The 14332-nt window shown below is 45.5% G+C and overlaps 1 protein-coding gene across 6 annotated transcripts in view; it reads left to right on the forward strand.

Moving 5' to 3' along the window:
- Positions 1 to 14332, forward strand: part of spata13 (spermatogenesis associated 13) — a 43257-nt gene that overhangs the window by 19591 nt on the left and 9334 nt on the right. For 2 of the 6 annotated variants that reach the window (XM_071414528.1, XM_071414529.1), the window contains exons 3-4: positions 6916 to 6975; positions 11732 to 12175. The exons of 1 other annotated variant lie outside the window; for it this stretch is intronic. In XM_071414528.1, the coding sequence (XP_071270629.1) occupies positions 6916 to 6975; positions 11732 to 12175 (504 nt within the window). Of the gene's footprint in view, positions 1 to 6915; positions 6976 to 7511; positions 7546 to 11731; positions 12176 to 14332 lie in introns of those variants that run through there. 3 more of the 6 variants (XM_071414533.1, XM_071414531.1, XM_071414530.1) reach the window with 3 other exon arrangements.

Raw genomic sequence — 14332 nt, forward strand, 5'->3', positions numbered from 1 at the left:
GCCCTACTGATAACGCGAACTTGGTTCCCAAGTTTCTAAACCGTACCAAACCATTTTTTGGTATAGTGTCACCATAATATTTGAATTGAGGAAGTGTGATCATAGTCATTAGGATATGTTGGCAACCCGCAGTACGTCCTGAATGCCCCCCAGCCTTCAGATGGGAGCTAAACAGTACGTCCTGAATGCCCCCCAGCCTTCAGATGGGAGCTAAACAGTACATCCTGAATGCCCCCCAGCCTTCAGATGGGAGCTAAACAGTACGTCCTGAATGCCCCCCAGCCTTCAGATGGGAGCTAAACAGTACATCCTGAATGCCCCCCAGCCTTCAGATGGGAGCTAAACAGTACATCCTGAATGCCCCCCAGCCTTCAGATGGGAGCTAAACAGTACGTCCTGAATGCCCCCCAGCCTTCAGATGGGAGCTAAACAGTACGTCCTGAATGCCCCCCAGCCTTCAGATGGGAGCTAAACAGTACATCCTGAATGCCCCCCAGCCTTCAGATGGGAGCTAAACAGTACGTCCTGAATGCCCCCCAGCCTTCAGATGGGAGCTAAACAGTACATCCTGAATGCCCCCCAGCCTTCAGATGGGAGCTAAACAGTACATCCTGAATGCCCCCCAGCCTTCAGATGGGAGCTAAACAGTACATCCTGAATGCCCCCCAGCCTTCAGATGGGAGCTAAACAGTACGTCCTGAATGCCCCCCAGCCTTCAGATGGGAGCTAAACAGTACGTCCTGAATGCCCCCCAGCCTTCAGATGGGAGCTAAACAGTACGTCCTGAATGCCCCCCAGTCTTCAGATGGGAGCTAAACAGTACGTCCTGAATGCCCCCCAGCCTTCAGATGGGAGCTAAACAGTACGTCCTGAATGCCCCCCAGCCTTCAGATGGGAGCTAAACAGTACGTCCTGAATGCCCCCCAGTCTTCAGATGGGAGCTAAACAGTACGTCCTGAATGCCCCCCAGCCTTCAGATGGGAGCTAAACAGTACATCCTGAATGCCCCGCAGCCTTCAGATGGGAGCTAAACAGTACATCCTGAATGCCCCCCAGCCTTCAGATGGGAGCTAAACAGTATGTCCTGAATGCCCCCCAGCTTTCAGATGGGAGCTAAACAGTACGTCCTGAATGCCCCCCAGCCTTCAGATGGGAGCTAAACAGTATGTCCTGAATGCCCCCCAGCCTTCAGATGGGAGCTAAACAGTACGTCCTGAATGCCCCCCAGCCTTCAGATGGGAGCTAAACAGTACATCCTGAATGCCCCGCAGCCTTCAGATGGGAGCTAAACAGTACTTCCTGAATGCCCCCCAGCCTTCAGATGGGAGCTAAACAGTATGTCCTGAATGCCCCCCAGCTTTCAGATGGGAGCTAAACAGTACGTCCTGAATGCCCCCCAGCCTTCAGATGGGAGCTAAACAGTACATCCTGAATGCCCCCCAGCCTTCAGATGGGAGCTAAACAGTATGTCCTGAATGCCCCCCAGCCTTCAGATGGGAGCTAAACAGTATGTCCTGAATGCCCCCCAGCCTTCAAAAAATCTAATCAAATGTATTTATATAGCCCTTCTTACATCAGCTGATATCTCAAAGTGCTGTACAGAAACCCAGCCTAAAACCCCAAACAGCAAGCAATGCAGGTGAAGAAGCACGGTGGCTAGGAAAAACTCCCTAGAAAAGCTAAAACCTAGGAAGAAACCTAGAGAGGAACCAGGCTATGAGGGGTGGCCAGTCCTCTTCTGGCTGTGCCGGGTGGAGATTATAACAGAACATGGCCAAGATGTTCAAATGTTCATAAATGACCAGCATGGTCAAATAATAATAATCACAGTAGTTGTCGAGGGTGCATCAAGTCAGCACCTCAGGAGTAAATGTCAGTTGGCTTTTCATAGCCGATCATTAAGAGTATCTCTACCGCTCCTGCTGTCTCTAGAGAGTTGAAAACAGCAGGTCTGGGACAGGTAGCACGTCCGGTGAACAGGTCAGGGTTCCATAGCCGCAGGCAGAACAGTTGAAACTGGAGCAGCAGCACGGCCAGGTGGACTGGGGACAGCAAGGAGTCATCATGCCAGGTAGTCCTGAGGCATGGCCCTAGGGCTCAGGTCCTCTGAGAGAGAAAAAGAGAATTAGAGAGAGCATACTTAAATTCACACAGGACACCGGATAAGACAGGAGAAGTACTCAGGATATAACAAACTGACCCTAGCCCCCCGACACATATACTACTGCAGCATAAATACTGGAGGCTGAGACAGGAGGGGTCAGGAGGCACTGTGGCCCCATGCGATGATACCCCCGGACAGGAAGGATATAACCCCACCCACTTTGCCAAAGCACGCCTCCACACCACTAGAGGGATATCTTCAACCACCAACTTACCATCCTGAGACAAGGCCGAGTATAGCCCACAAAGATCTCCGCCACGGCACAACCCAAGGGGGTGCGCCAACCCAGACAGTAAGATCACGTCAGTGACTCAGCCCACTCGTGACGCACCCCTCCTAGGGACGACATGATAGAGCACCAGTAAGCCAGTGACTCAGCCCCTGTAATAGGGTTAGAGGCAGAGAATCCCAGTGGAGAGAGGGGAACCGGCCAGGCAGAGACAGCAAGGGTGGTTCGTTGCTCCAGAGCCTTTCCGTTCACCTTCACAGTCCTGGGCCAGACTACACTCAATCATATGACCCACTGAAGAGATGAGTCTTCAGTAAACACTTAAAGGTTGAGACCGAGTCTGCGTCTCTCACATGGGTAGGCAGACCATTCCATAAAAATGGAGCTCTATAAGAGAAAGCCCTGCCTCCAGCTGTTTGCTTAGAAATTCTAGGGACAATTAGGAGGCCTGCGTCTTGTGACCGTAGCGTACGTGTAGGTATGTACTGCAAGACCAAATCGGAAAGCTAGGTAGGAGCAAGCCCATGTAATGCTTAATCCGGGTAGCCGGAAAGTCGAGCATTGCAGTAGTCTAACCTAGAAGTAACAAAAGAATGGATTAATTTTTCTGCATCATTTTTGGACAGAGTTTCTGATTTTTGCAATGTTACGTAGATGGAAAAAAGCTGTCCTTGAAACAGTCTTGATATGTTCGTCAAAAGAGAGATCAGGGTCCAGAGTAACGCCGAGTTCCTTCACAGTTTTATTTGAGACGACTTTACAACCATCAAGATTAATTGTCAGATTCAACAGAAGATCTCTTTGTTTCTTGGGACCTAGAACAAGCATCTCTGTTTTGTCCGAGTTTAAAAGTAGAAAGTTTGCAGCCATCCACTTCCTTATGTTTGAAACACAGGCTTCCAGGGAGGGCAATTTTGGGGCTTCACCATGTTTCATTGAAATGTACAGCTGTGTGTCATCCGCATAGCAGTGAAAGTTAACATGTTTTCGAAATAACATCCCCAAGAGGTAAAATATATAGTGAAAACAATAGTGGTCCTAAAACGGAACCTTGAGGAACACCGACATTTACAGTTGATTTGTCAGAGGACAAACCATTCACAGAGACAAACTGATATCTTTCCGACAGATAAGATCTAAACCAGGCCAGAACTTGTGCGTGTAGACCAATTTGGGTTTCCAATCTCTCCAAAAGAATGTGGTGATCGATGGTATCAAAAGCAGCACTAAGGTCTAGGAGCACAAGGACAGATGCAGAGCCTCGGTCTGACGCCATTAAAAGGTAATTGACCACCTTCACAAGTGCAGTCTCAGTGCTATGATGGGGTCTAAAACCAGACTGAAGCATTTCGTATACATTGTTTGTCTTCAGGAAGGCAGTGAGTTGCCGTGCAACAGCTTTTTTCTTTTTAATTGAGAGGAATGGAAGATTCGATATAGGCCGATTTTTAGTTTTTGATATTTTCTGGGTCAAGGTTTGGCTTCTTCAAGAGAGGCTTTATTACTGCCACTTTTAGTGAGTTTGGTACACATCCGGTGGATAGAGAGCCGTTTATTATGTTCAACATAGGAGGGCCAAGCACAGGAATCAGCTCTTTCGGTAGTTTAGTTGGAATAGGGTCCAGTATGCAGCTTGAAGGTTTAGAGGCCATGATTATTTACATCATTGTGTCAAGAGATATAGTACTAAAACACTTGAGTGTCTCTTGATCCTAGGTCCTGGCAGAGTTGTGCAGACTCAGGACAACTGAGCTTTGGAGGAATAAGCAGATTTAAAGAGGAGTCCGTAATTTGCTTTCTAATGATCATGATCTTTTCCTCAAAGAAGTTCATTAATTTATTACTGCTGAAGTGAAAGCCATCCTCACTTGAGGAATGCTGCTTTTTAGTTAGCTTTGTGACAGTATCAAAAATACATTCTGGATTGTTCTTATTTTCCTCAATTAAGTTGGAGAAATAGGATCATCGAGCAGCAGTGAGGGCTCTTCGATACTGCACGGTACTGTCTTTCCAAGCTAGTCGGAAGACTTCCAGTTTGGTGTGGCGCCATTTCCGTTCCAGTTTTCTGGAAGCTTGCTTCAGAGCTCGGGTATTTTCTGTATACCAGGGAGCTTGTTTCTTATGACAAATGTTTTTTGTTTTTAGAGGTGCAACTGCATCTAGGGTATTGCGCAATGTTAAATTGAGTTCCTCAGTTAGGTGGTTAACTGATTTTTGTCCTCTGACGTACTTGGGTAGGCAGAGGGAGTCTGGAAGGGCATCAAGGAATCTTTGTGTTGTCTGAGAATTTATAGCACGACTTTTGATGCTCCTTGTTTGGGGTCTGAGCAGATTATTTGTTGCGATTGCAAACGTAATAAAATGGTGGTCCGATAGTCCAGGATTGAGGAAAAACATTAAGATCCACAACATTTATTCCATGGGACAAAACTAGGTCCAGAGTATGACTGTGACAGTGAGTAGGTCCAGAGACATGTTGGACAAAATCCACTGAGTCGATGATGGACTTTTCCATGTGAATATTAAAATCACCAAAAATTTGAATTTGATCTGCTATAGGATAGGAATTCAGGGAACTCAGTGAGGAACGCTGTATATGGCCCAGGAGGCCTGTATACAGTAGCTATAAAAAGTGATTGAGTAGGCTGCATAGATTTCATGACTAGAAGCTCAAAAGACGGAAACGTCACCTTTTTTTTTTTGTAAATTGAAATTTGCTATCGTAAATGTTAACACCTCCGCCTTTGCGGGATGCACGGGGGATATGGTCACTAGTGTAACCAGGAGGTGAGGCCTCATTTAACACCAGTAAATTTATCACGCTTAAGCCATGTTTCAGTCAGGCCAATCACATCAAGATTATGATCAGTGATTAGTTCATTGCCTATAACTGCCTTTGAAGTGAGGAATCTAACATTAAGTAGCCCTATTTTGAGATGTGAGGTATCACGATCTCTTTCAATAATGGCAGGAATGGAGGAGGTCTTTATCCTAGTGAGATTGCTAAGACGAACACCGCCATGTTTAGTTTTGCCCAACCTAGGTCGAGGCACAGACACGGTCTCAATGGGGATAGCTGAGCTGACTACACTGTCTGCTAGTGGCAGACTCCACTAAGCTGGCAGGCTGGCTAACAGCCTGCTGCCTGGCCTGCACCCTACGTTTAGGTCAGTTGTATGCTGCTGCTCTGTGATCTATTAACAGCAAGGGTTCCATTAAATAGGCATCATATTTAGGACTGATGCATTTGGCAATATTCAATTCGTACACAAAACATATAAACAAAGTATTCATTGTGAAAGTGAATACATGCAGGCCATTCATATATAGCTTATGCGCAGCACTTTGTTGAAGTTATTGTTTTCTTGCTGAAACTGCAAGCAACACCTGTCAAACTCAGACAATTCTCTCAAAACACATGGATGTCGATTTGCACCGACTAGTATTACCAGTATGTTATTCTGGTTGAAATTGTTACTCTCGTGCCATGTAACAATTGCTGACATGGCAGATTCAGATGGGGCTAAAATTACACATGGTGTTTTGTGCTTGTGTACATAATTACATTACCCGACCACCCCCAGTAAAACTCATCCTGTCTGAATAGGGCTTAAGAGTAGTACTGTTGACCACTCACTGATGAAGGGGCGTAGACTTCGTCCACTGAACTTCGACTTGCCTCAAGAAAAAATGTGTGCGCGAACAGCTGGGAAAAAGAACCTGCCGAACACCAAAACTATACAAAATGTTAATGTTTACATGAGCTGTTTTGACTAGGAAGCATGTGACAGTCTTAACATCACTCAAACCTAGCTACCCTAATTGGTCAAGTCAATTGTCAATCAAGCTCTACAGCCCAGCTGATTGGCTCCAGCCCCGTGTTGTATCTACTGTCACTCTACTCTGTTTCTCAGCGTTGGCAGTGTATTTGTCCCTACTTTGATTGTGTGACTCCCAGCAGGGTCACATGTAGAGGCCAGCTGTGGAGCCCAGCCACTCTGAAGGAGTAGAACAGGCACAGTTAATTATTAGGATTTGTTTATGATTGGTGGTGGTGGGATTGCGTAAGCAAGCAGTGTTCCCGTCCCAGTGTGCTGTGGCTGGTTGGCTGTCTGGTTATCAGTAAATGCACTGCTGTCACCTCCCTTTCCCCCCAGCCAGCCCCTCTCTGCCCTCAACAGCAGGCAGGCCACGGGGACAAAGTCCACTAGTCACACTGAGCCTGCGAAAGTTTACAGAGGGAGATGTAGGAAAACGCTACAGACACAACCAGGAATAATACACTAGGGTTGTTAGAGGACTAGGGGTCGATCAGAAGACTGGTTTATTTGATCGAGGACCATGATGGCAGATTTTAGCTGATAAGATGAGGGGAAGGAGCACATTTACTTTGGTTGAAGAGCGAGAAGCAGGGGAACGTACAGTAGAGGACTAAAGGAGAGGGAGACCCAGGCCTCAGGACAGAGGCCTGCCAGTGGGTTGTCATTTGACCATGGTGCTGATCCACTGTGTACATTTCCAGTGCGTATGGACCAGACCAGACCAAGATCAGGAGGACCAGGAGGGAAGAGGACATCTCTGGGTAAATACATTTGAATTCAATCACTATTTGACACCATCCCTTTTGATTTAAACAAAACGTTCCATATATGTTTGCCCATGGAAGAAGTTGTCAGAAAGTGAATTTTTGGACCTGGGCAAATTGTCAAGCAAAGAGGCACTGAGTTTGAAGGTAGGCCTTGAAATACATCCACAGGTACACCTCCAATTCACTCAAATGATGTCAATTAGCCTATCGGAAGCTTCTAAAGCCATGACATCATTTTCTGGAATTTTCCTAGCTGTTTAAAGGCACAGTCAACTCAGTGTATGTAAACTTCTGACCCACTGGAATTGTGATACAGTGAATTATAAGTGAAATCTGTCTAAAAAATTGTTGGGAAAATTACTTGTTATGCACAAAGTAGATGTCCTAATCGACTTGCCAAAACTATAGTTTGTTAACAAGACATTTGTGGAGTGGTTGAAAAACTAGTATTAATGACTCCAACCTAAGTGTATGTAAACTTCCGACTTCAAGTGTGTATGTATATTTATTGTTCTTTTTTTTTTCTTCAGTAAGGAAGACATGGATGTCTCATGGTATGGTGGGGTATGCAAAATGGGTCAACTTTGAACACCTTTATCTCTTGAATGTTTTGGCATTCGGGTCAAAAAATGTACTTTCTGAGCACTCCTACAACAGAAAAATACAGTGCCCTCAAAAAGTATTCACACCCCTTGACTTTTTCCACATTTTGTTGCTGTAGCCCAAATTTAAAATGGATTCAATTGAGATTTGCGGTCATTGGCCAGCACACAAAACCCCATAATGTCAAAGTGGAATTGTGTTTTTAGTAATTTTTTACAAATTAATAAAAAATGGAAAGCTGAAATGTCTTGAGTCTAGTGTTCAACCCCATTGTTATGGCAAACCTGAATAAGTTCAGGATTAAAAATTTGCTTAAGAAGTTACATAAGTTGCATGGACTCACTCTGTGCAATAATAGTGTTTTTAAATTATTTTTGAATTACTTCCTCGTCTCTTTACCCCAAACATACAATTATCTGTAAGGTCCCTTAGTCGAATAGTGAATTTCAAACATAGATTCAACCACAAAGACCATGGAGGTTTTCCAATGCCTCGCAAAGATCATCACCTATTTGTAGATAGGTATAAAAAAAATTTAAAAAAGAAGCAGACATTGAATATCCCTTTGAGCATGGAGAAGTTACCAATTACACTTTGGATGGTGTATCAATACACCCAGTCACTATGAAGATAGGAAGAAAGACTGACTTATTTGCCGGAGAGGCCAATGGTGACTTTAAAACGGTTACAGAGTTTAATGGCTGTGATAGGAGAAAACTGAGGATGTATCAACAACATTGTAGTTACTCCACAACACTAACCTAATTGACAGTGAAAAGAAGGAATCCTAACAGAATAAAAATATTCCACAACATGCATCCTGTTTGCAAGAAGGGACTAAAGTAATACTGCAAAAAATTGGCAAAGTCATTTACTTTTTGTCCTGAATACAAAGTTAGGTTTGGGGAAAATCCAATACAACACATTACTGAGTACCGTTCCATTTTTTTCAAGCATGGTGGTGGCTGCATCATGTTATGGGTATGCTTGTCATCTTTAAGAACTGGGGAGTTTTTCAGTATAAAACAGAAACGGAATTGAGCTAAGCACAGGCAAAATCCTAGAGGAAAATCTGGTTCAGTCTGCTTTCCACCAGCCACTGGAAGATGAATTCACCTTTCAGCAGAACAATAACCTAAAACACAAGGCCAAATCTAATTTGGAGTTGCTTACCAAGAAGATCGTGAATGTTCCTGAGTGGCCGAGTTACAGTTTTGACTTAAACCCGCTTAAAATCTATGGCTAGACTTGAAAATGGTTGTCTGGGGCCTCCCGGGTGGCGCAGTGGTCTAAGGATGCAGTGCTAGCTGGGTTCAAGCCCAGGCTCTGTCGCAGCCGGCTGCGACCGGGAGGTCCATGGGGCGACGCACAATTGGCCTAGCGTCGTCCGGGTTAGGGAGGGTTTGGCCGGTAGGGATATCCTTGTCTCATCGCGCACTAGCGACTCCTGTGGCGGGCCGGGCGCAGTGCACGCTGACCAGGTCGCTAGGTGTACGGTGTTTCCTCCGACACATTGGTGCGGCTGGCTTCCGGGTTGGATGCGCGCTGTGTTAAGAAGCAGTGCGGCTTGGTTGGGTTGTGTTTCGGAGGACGCATGGCTCTCGACCTTCGTCTCTCCCGAGCCAGTACGGCAGTTATAGCGATGAGACAAGACAGTAACTACTAACAATTGGATACCACGACATTGGGGAGAAAAAGGGGTGTAATAAAAAAAGAAAATGGTTGTCTAGCTATGATCAACAACCAATTTGACAGCTTGAATTTTGAAAATAATAATAGGCAAATATTGTACAATCCAGGTGTGCTAAGCTCTTAGAGACTTACCCAGAAAGGGGCACAGCTGTAATCACTGCTAAAGGTGATTCTAACATGTATTGACTCAGGAGTGTGGATACGTCTGTAGAAGAGATGTCTGTATTTCATTTTCAATAAATTAGTAAAAATTTCAACATGTTTTCACTTTGTCATTATGGTGTATTGTGTGTAGTAGATGGGTGAGAGAGATCTATTTAATCCATGTTGAATTCAGGCTGTAACACAACTAAATGTAGAATAAGTCAAGGGGTATGAACACTTTCTGAACGCACTGTATGTATGAAAGGTTTTGTTCAAATTTAAAAGGGGTACTGTCAAAAAGTGATTGAATTCAAATGGATTTACCCCTCTCTCTTTGAAAAAAAACCAATACTAATGTCAAACTAGCCTAAAACAGAACACATTACAGTAGGAAGCTTTCTGGTCAGTTACAGCCTAAACATTGCTCTATTTTTCAAATGACCAGTAACCTAAATAGGAATAAATGTGCACTCCGCTATCGCTCCTACTTGTGTGTACACATACAATTTGATAAGACCTTTTTATTTCTTGAGGTTATGTGATATGGGGAATAGAATGTGCAAATATACACTGCTCAAAAAAATAAAGGGAACACTTAAACAACACAATGTAACTCCAAGTCAATCACACTTCTGTGAAATCAAACTGTCCACTTAGGAAGCAACACTGATTGACAATAAATTTCACATGCTGTTGTGCAAATGGAATAGACAACAGGTGGAAATTATAGGCAATTAGCAAGACACCCCCAATAAAGGAGTGGTTCTGCAAGTAGTGACCACAGACCACTTCTCAGTTCCTATGCTTCCTGGCTGATATTTTGGTCACTTTTGAATGCTGGCGGTGCTTTCACTCTAGTGGGGTAGCATGCGACGGAGTCTACAACCCACACAAGTGGCTCAGGTAGTGCAGCTCATCCAGGATGGCACATCAATGCGAGCTGTGGCAAGAAGGTTTGCTGTGTCTGTCAGCGTAGTGTCCAGAGCATGGAGGTGCTACCAGGAGACAGGCCAGTACATCAGGAGACGTGGAGGAGGCTGTAGGAGGGCAACAACCCAGCAGCAGGACCGCTACCTCCGCCTTTGTGCAAGGAGGAGCAGGAGGAGCACTGCCAGAGCCCTGCAAAATGACCTCCAGCAGGCCACAAATGTGCATGTGTCTGCTCAAACGGTCAGAAACAGACTCTATGAGGGCCCGACGTCCACAGGTGGGGGTTGTGCTTACAGCCCAACACCGTGCAGGACGTTTGGCATTTGCCAGAGAACACCAAGATTGGCAAATTCGCCACTGGCGCCCTGTGCTCTTCACAGATGAAAGCAGGTTCACACTGAGCACATGAGCACATGTGACAGACGTGACAGAGTCTGGAGACGCCGTGGAGAACGTTCTGCTGCCTGCAACATCCTCCAGCATGACCGGTTTGGCGGTGGGTCAGTCATGGTGTGGGGTGGCATTTCTTTGTGGGGCCGCACAGCCCTCCATGTGCTCGCCAGAGGTAGCCTGACTGCCATTAGGTACCGAGGTGAGATCCTCAGACCCCTTGTGAGACCATATGCTGACACATGCACATTTGTGGCCTGCTGGAGGTCATTTTGCAGGGCTCTGGCAGTGCTCCTCCTTGCACAAAGGCGGAGGTAGCGGTCCTGCTGCTGGGTTGTTGCCCTCCTACGGCCTCCTCCACGTCTCCTGATGTACTGGCCTGTCTCCTGGTAGCGCCTCCATGCTCTGGACACTACGCTGACAGACACAGCAAACCTTCTTGCCACAGCTCGCATTGATGTGCCATCCTGGATGAGCTGCACTACCTGAGCCACTTGTGTGGGTTGTAGACTCTGTCTCATGCTACCACTAGAGTGAAAGCACCGCCAGCATTCAAAAGTGACCAAAACATCAGCCAGGAAGCATAGGAACTGAGAAGTGGCCTGTGGTCACCACCTGCAGAACCACTCCTTTATTGGGGGTGTCTTGCTAATTGCCTATAATTTCCACCTTTTGTCTATTCCATTTGCACAACAGCATGTGAAATTTATTGTCAATCAGTGTTGCTTCCGAAGTGGACAGTTTGATTTCACAGAAGTGTGATTGACTTGGAGTTACATTGTGTTGTTTAAGTGTTCCCTTTATTTTTTTGAGCAGTGTATATTCCATATTACAGAGTCCAAAGACATTAGTAATAACTTTCCACATTAATGACACGTCAACTAAATGGCATGCTCTGTTTTTGATTCAGACCTTCCTTCCTGCAGATGTTTGTTAGAAGCAAACATTGTGGGGCATCTCATTGACCTTTCACCTTTGCTCTCACCTTCAGGGTACGTTAGATGAACAGGGCAGAGAGGCACTATTAGGGGGTGAAGAGATGCCCCCTCCTTCAGCCACCAGTACCCCTTCTCTCACACCAACATGTCCCCCAGAGTCTCCCACTTCACCCATGTCACCGACGAAAATAGGTTCCACAGAAACGTCCACGTCCTTCATCCCCAGGCAAAGGGCGGGCCGATCGAGGCCTCGGCCAATCTCTGACTACGCTCAGCTGGTAGCCAGGAAGTACGCCATCCCCGAGGAGGAGACGGAGCTACATCCTAAGGAGAGGACTACAAATGGAACTCCCTGTCAAGACTGCAAAAGCAATGGAGACTCGCAGGACAGTGACAGCACAGAGAACTACAATATGAATGGAGATCTCCAGTGCCGGAGGAGACGGCCAATGTCTGTTATTGGAGGAGCTGAGGAGAGAGAGGACCGTCTGCCTTCTGTAAGAACCTCACCTCTAAACAATGGCTAGATATATACTGAACAGAAATATAAACGCAACATGTAAAGTGTTCCATGTTTCATGAGCTGAAATAAAAGATCCCAGAAATGTTCCATATGAACAAAAAGCTTATCTCTCATTTTGTGCACAGATTTTTTTTACATCCCTGTTAGTGAGCATTTCTCCTTTGCCAAGATAACCCATCCACCTGACAGGTGTGGCATATCAAGAATCTGATTAAACAGCATGATCATTACACAGGTGCACCTTGTGCTGGGGACAATAAAAGGCCCCTCTAACATGTGCAGTTTTGTCACACAACACCATGCCACAGATGTCTCAAGTTTTGTGGGAGTGTGCAATTTGCATGCTGACTGCAGGAATGTCCAACAGAGTTGTTGCCAGAATTGAATGTTCATTTCTCTACCATAAGCCACCTCCAATGTCATTTTAGAGATTTTGGCAGTACATCCAACTGGCCTCACAACCGCAGACCACATGTAACCACGCCAGCCCAGGACATTAACATTTTCACCTGCGGGATCGTCTGAAACCAGCCACCTGGACAGCTGATGAAACTGTGGGTTTGTACAACTGAAGAATTTCTGCACAAACTGTCAGAAACTTCTCAGGGAAGCTCAACTGGCTGCTTGTCGTCTTCACCAGGGTCTTGACTTGACTGCAGTTCGGCGTCGTAACTGACTTTAGTGGAAAAATGCTCACTTTCGATGGCCACTGGCACGTTGGATAAGTGTTCTCTTCACGGGCAAATGGCAGGCAGCATGCGTATATGGCGTTGTGTGGGCGAGCGATTTGCTGATGTCAACGTTGGGAACAGAGTCCCCCATGGTGGCGGTAAGGTTATGTTATGGGCAGGCATAAGTTACAGACAACAAACACATTTAGCATTTTACCGATGGCATTGTGAATGCACAGCTATACGGTGACGGGATTCTGAGGCCCGTTGTCGTGCCATTCATCTGCCACCATCACCTCATGTTTCAGCGTGATGATGCACAGCCCCATCTCGCAAGAATCTGTAAACAATTCCTTGAAGCTGAACATGTCCCAGTTCTTCAATGCATGCATACTCACCAGACATATCACCAATTGAGCATGTTTGGGATTCTCTGGATCGACATGTATGACAGTGTGTTCCAGTTCCCTCCAATATCAAGCAACTTCACACAGCCATGGAAGAGGAGTGGGACAGCATTCCACAGGCCACAATCAACAGTCTGATCAACTCTATGCGATGTGTCGCGCTGCATGAGGCAAATGGTGATCACACCAAATACTGACTGGTTTTAGGATCCATGCCCCTACCTTTTTGTGTATCTGTGACCAACAGATACAGTACCAGTCAAAGGTTTGGATACACCTACTCATTCAAGGGTTTTTCTTTATTTTTACTATTTTATACATTGTATAATAATAGTGAAGACATCAAAACTATGAAATAACACATGAAATCATGTAGTAACCAAAAAAGTGTTAAACAAATCAAGATATGTTTTAGGTTCTTCAAAGTAGCTACTCTTTGCCTTTGATAGCTTTGCGCACACTTGGCATTCTCTCAACCAGCTTCATGAGAAATGTTTTTCCAACAGTCTTGAAGGAGTTCCCACATATGTGTATCACTGCAGAATGCTGTGGTAGGCATGCTGGTTGTGTGCCTTGAATTCTAAATAAATCACAGACAGTGTCACCAGCAAAGCACCCCACACAATCACACCTCTTCCTCCATGCTTCACGGTGGGAACCACACATACAGAGATCATCCGTTCACCTACTCGGTCTCACAAAGACACGGCGGTTGGAACCAAAAATCTCATTCTGACTCATCATACCAAAGGACAGATTTCCACAGGTCTAAGGTCCATTGCTTGTGTTTCTTGGCCCAAACAAGTCTCTTCTTCTTATTGGTGTCCTTTAGTAGTGGTTTCTTTGCAGCAATTCAACCATGAAGGCCTGATTCACGTAGTCTCCTCTGAACAGTTGATTTTGAGATGTGTCTGTTACTTAAACTCTGAAGCATTTGCAGCCCAAATAATCTGAGGTGCAGTTTACTAATGAACTTATCCTCTGCAGCAGAGGTAACTCTGTCTTCCTTTCCTGTGGTGGTCCTCATGAGAGACAGTTTCATCATAGCACTTG

The sequence above is a fragment of the Salvelinus alpinus genome, chromosome 8 (genome assembly GCF_045679555.1).
Source record: "Salvelinus alpinus chromosome 8, SLU_Salpinus.1, whole genome shotgun sequence".
Classification (NCBI taxonomy): domain Eukaryota; kingdom Metazoa; phylum Chordata; class Actinopteri; order Salmoniformes; family Salmonidae; genus Salvelinus; species Salvelinus alpinus.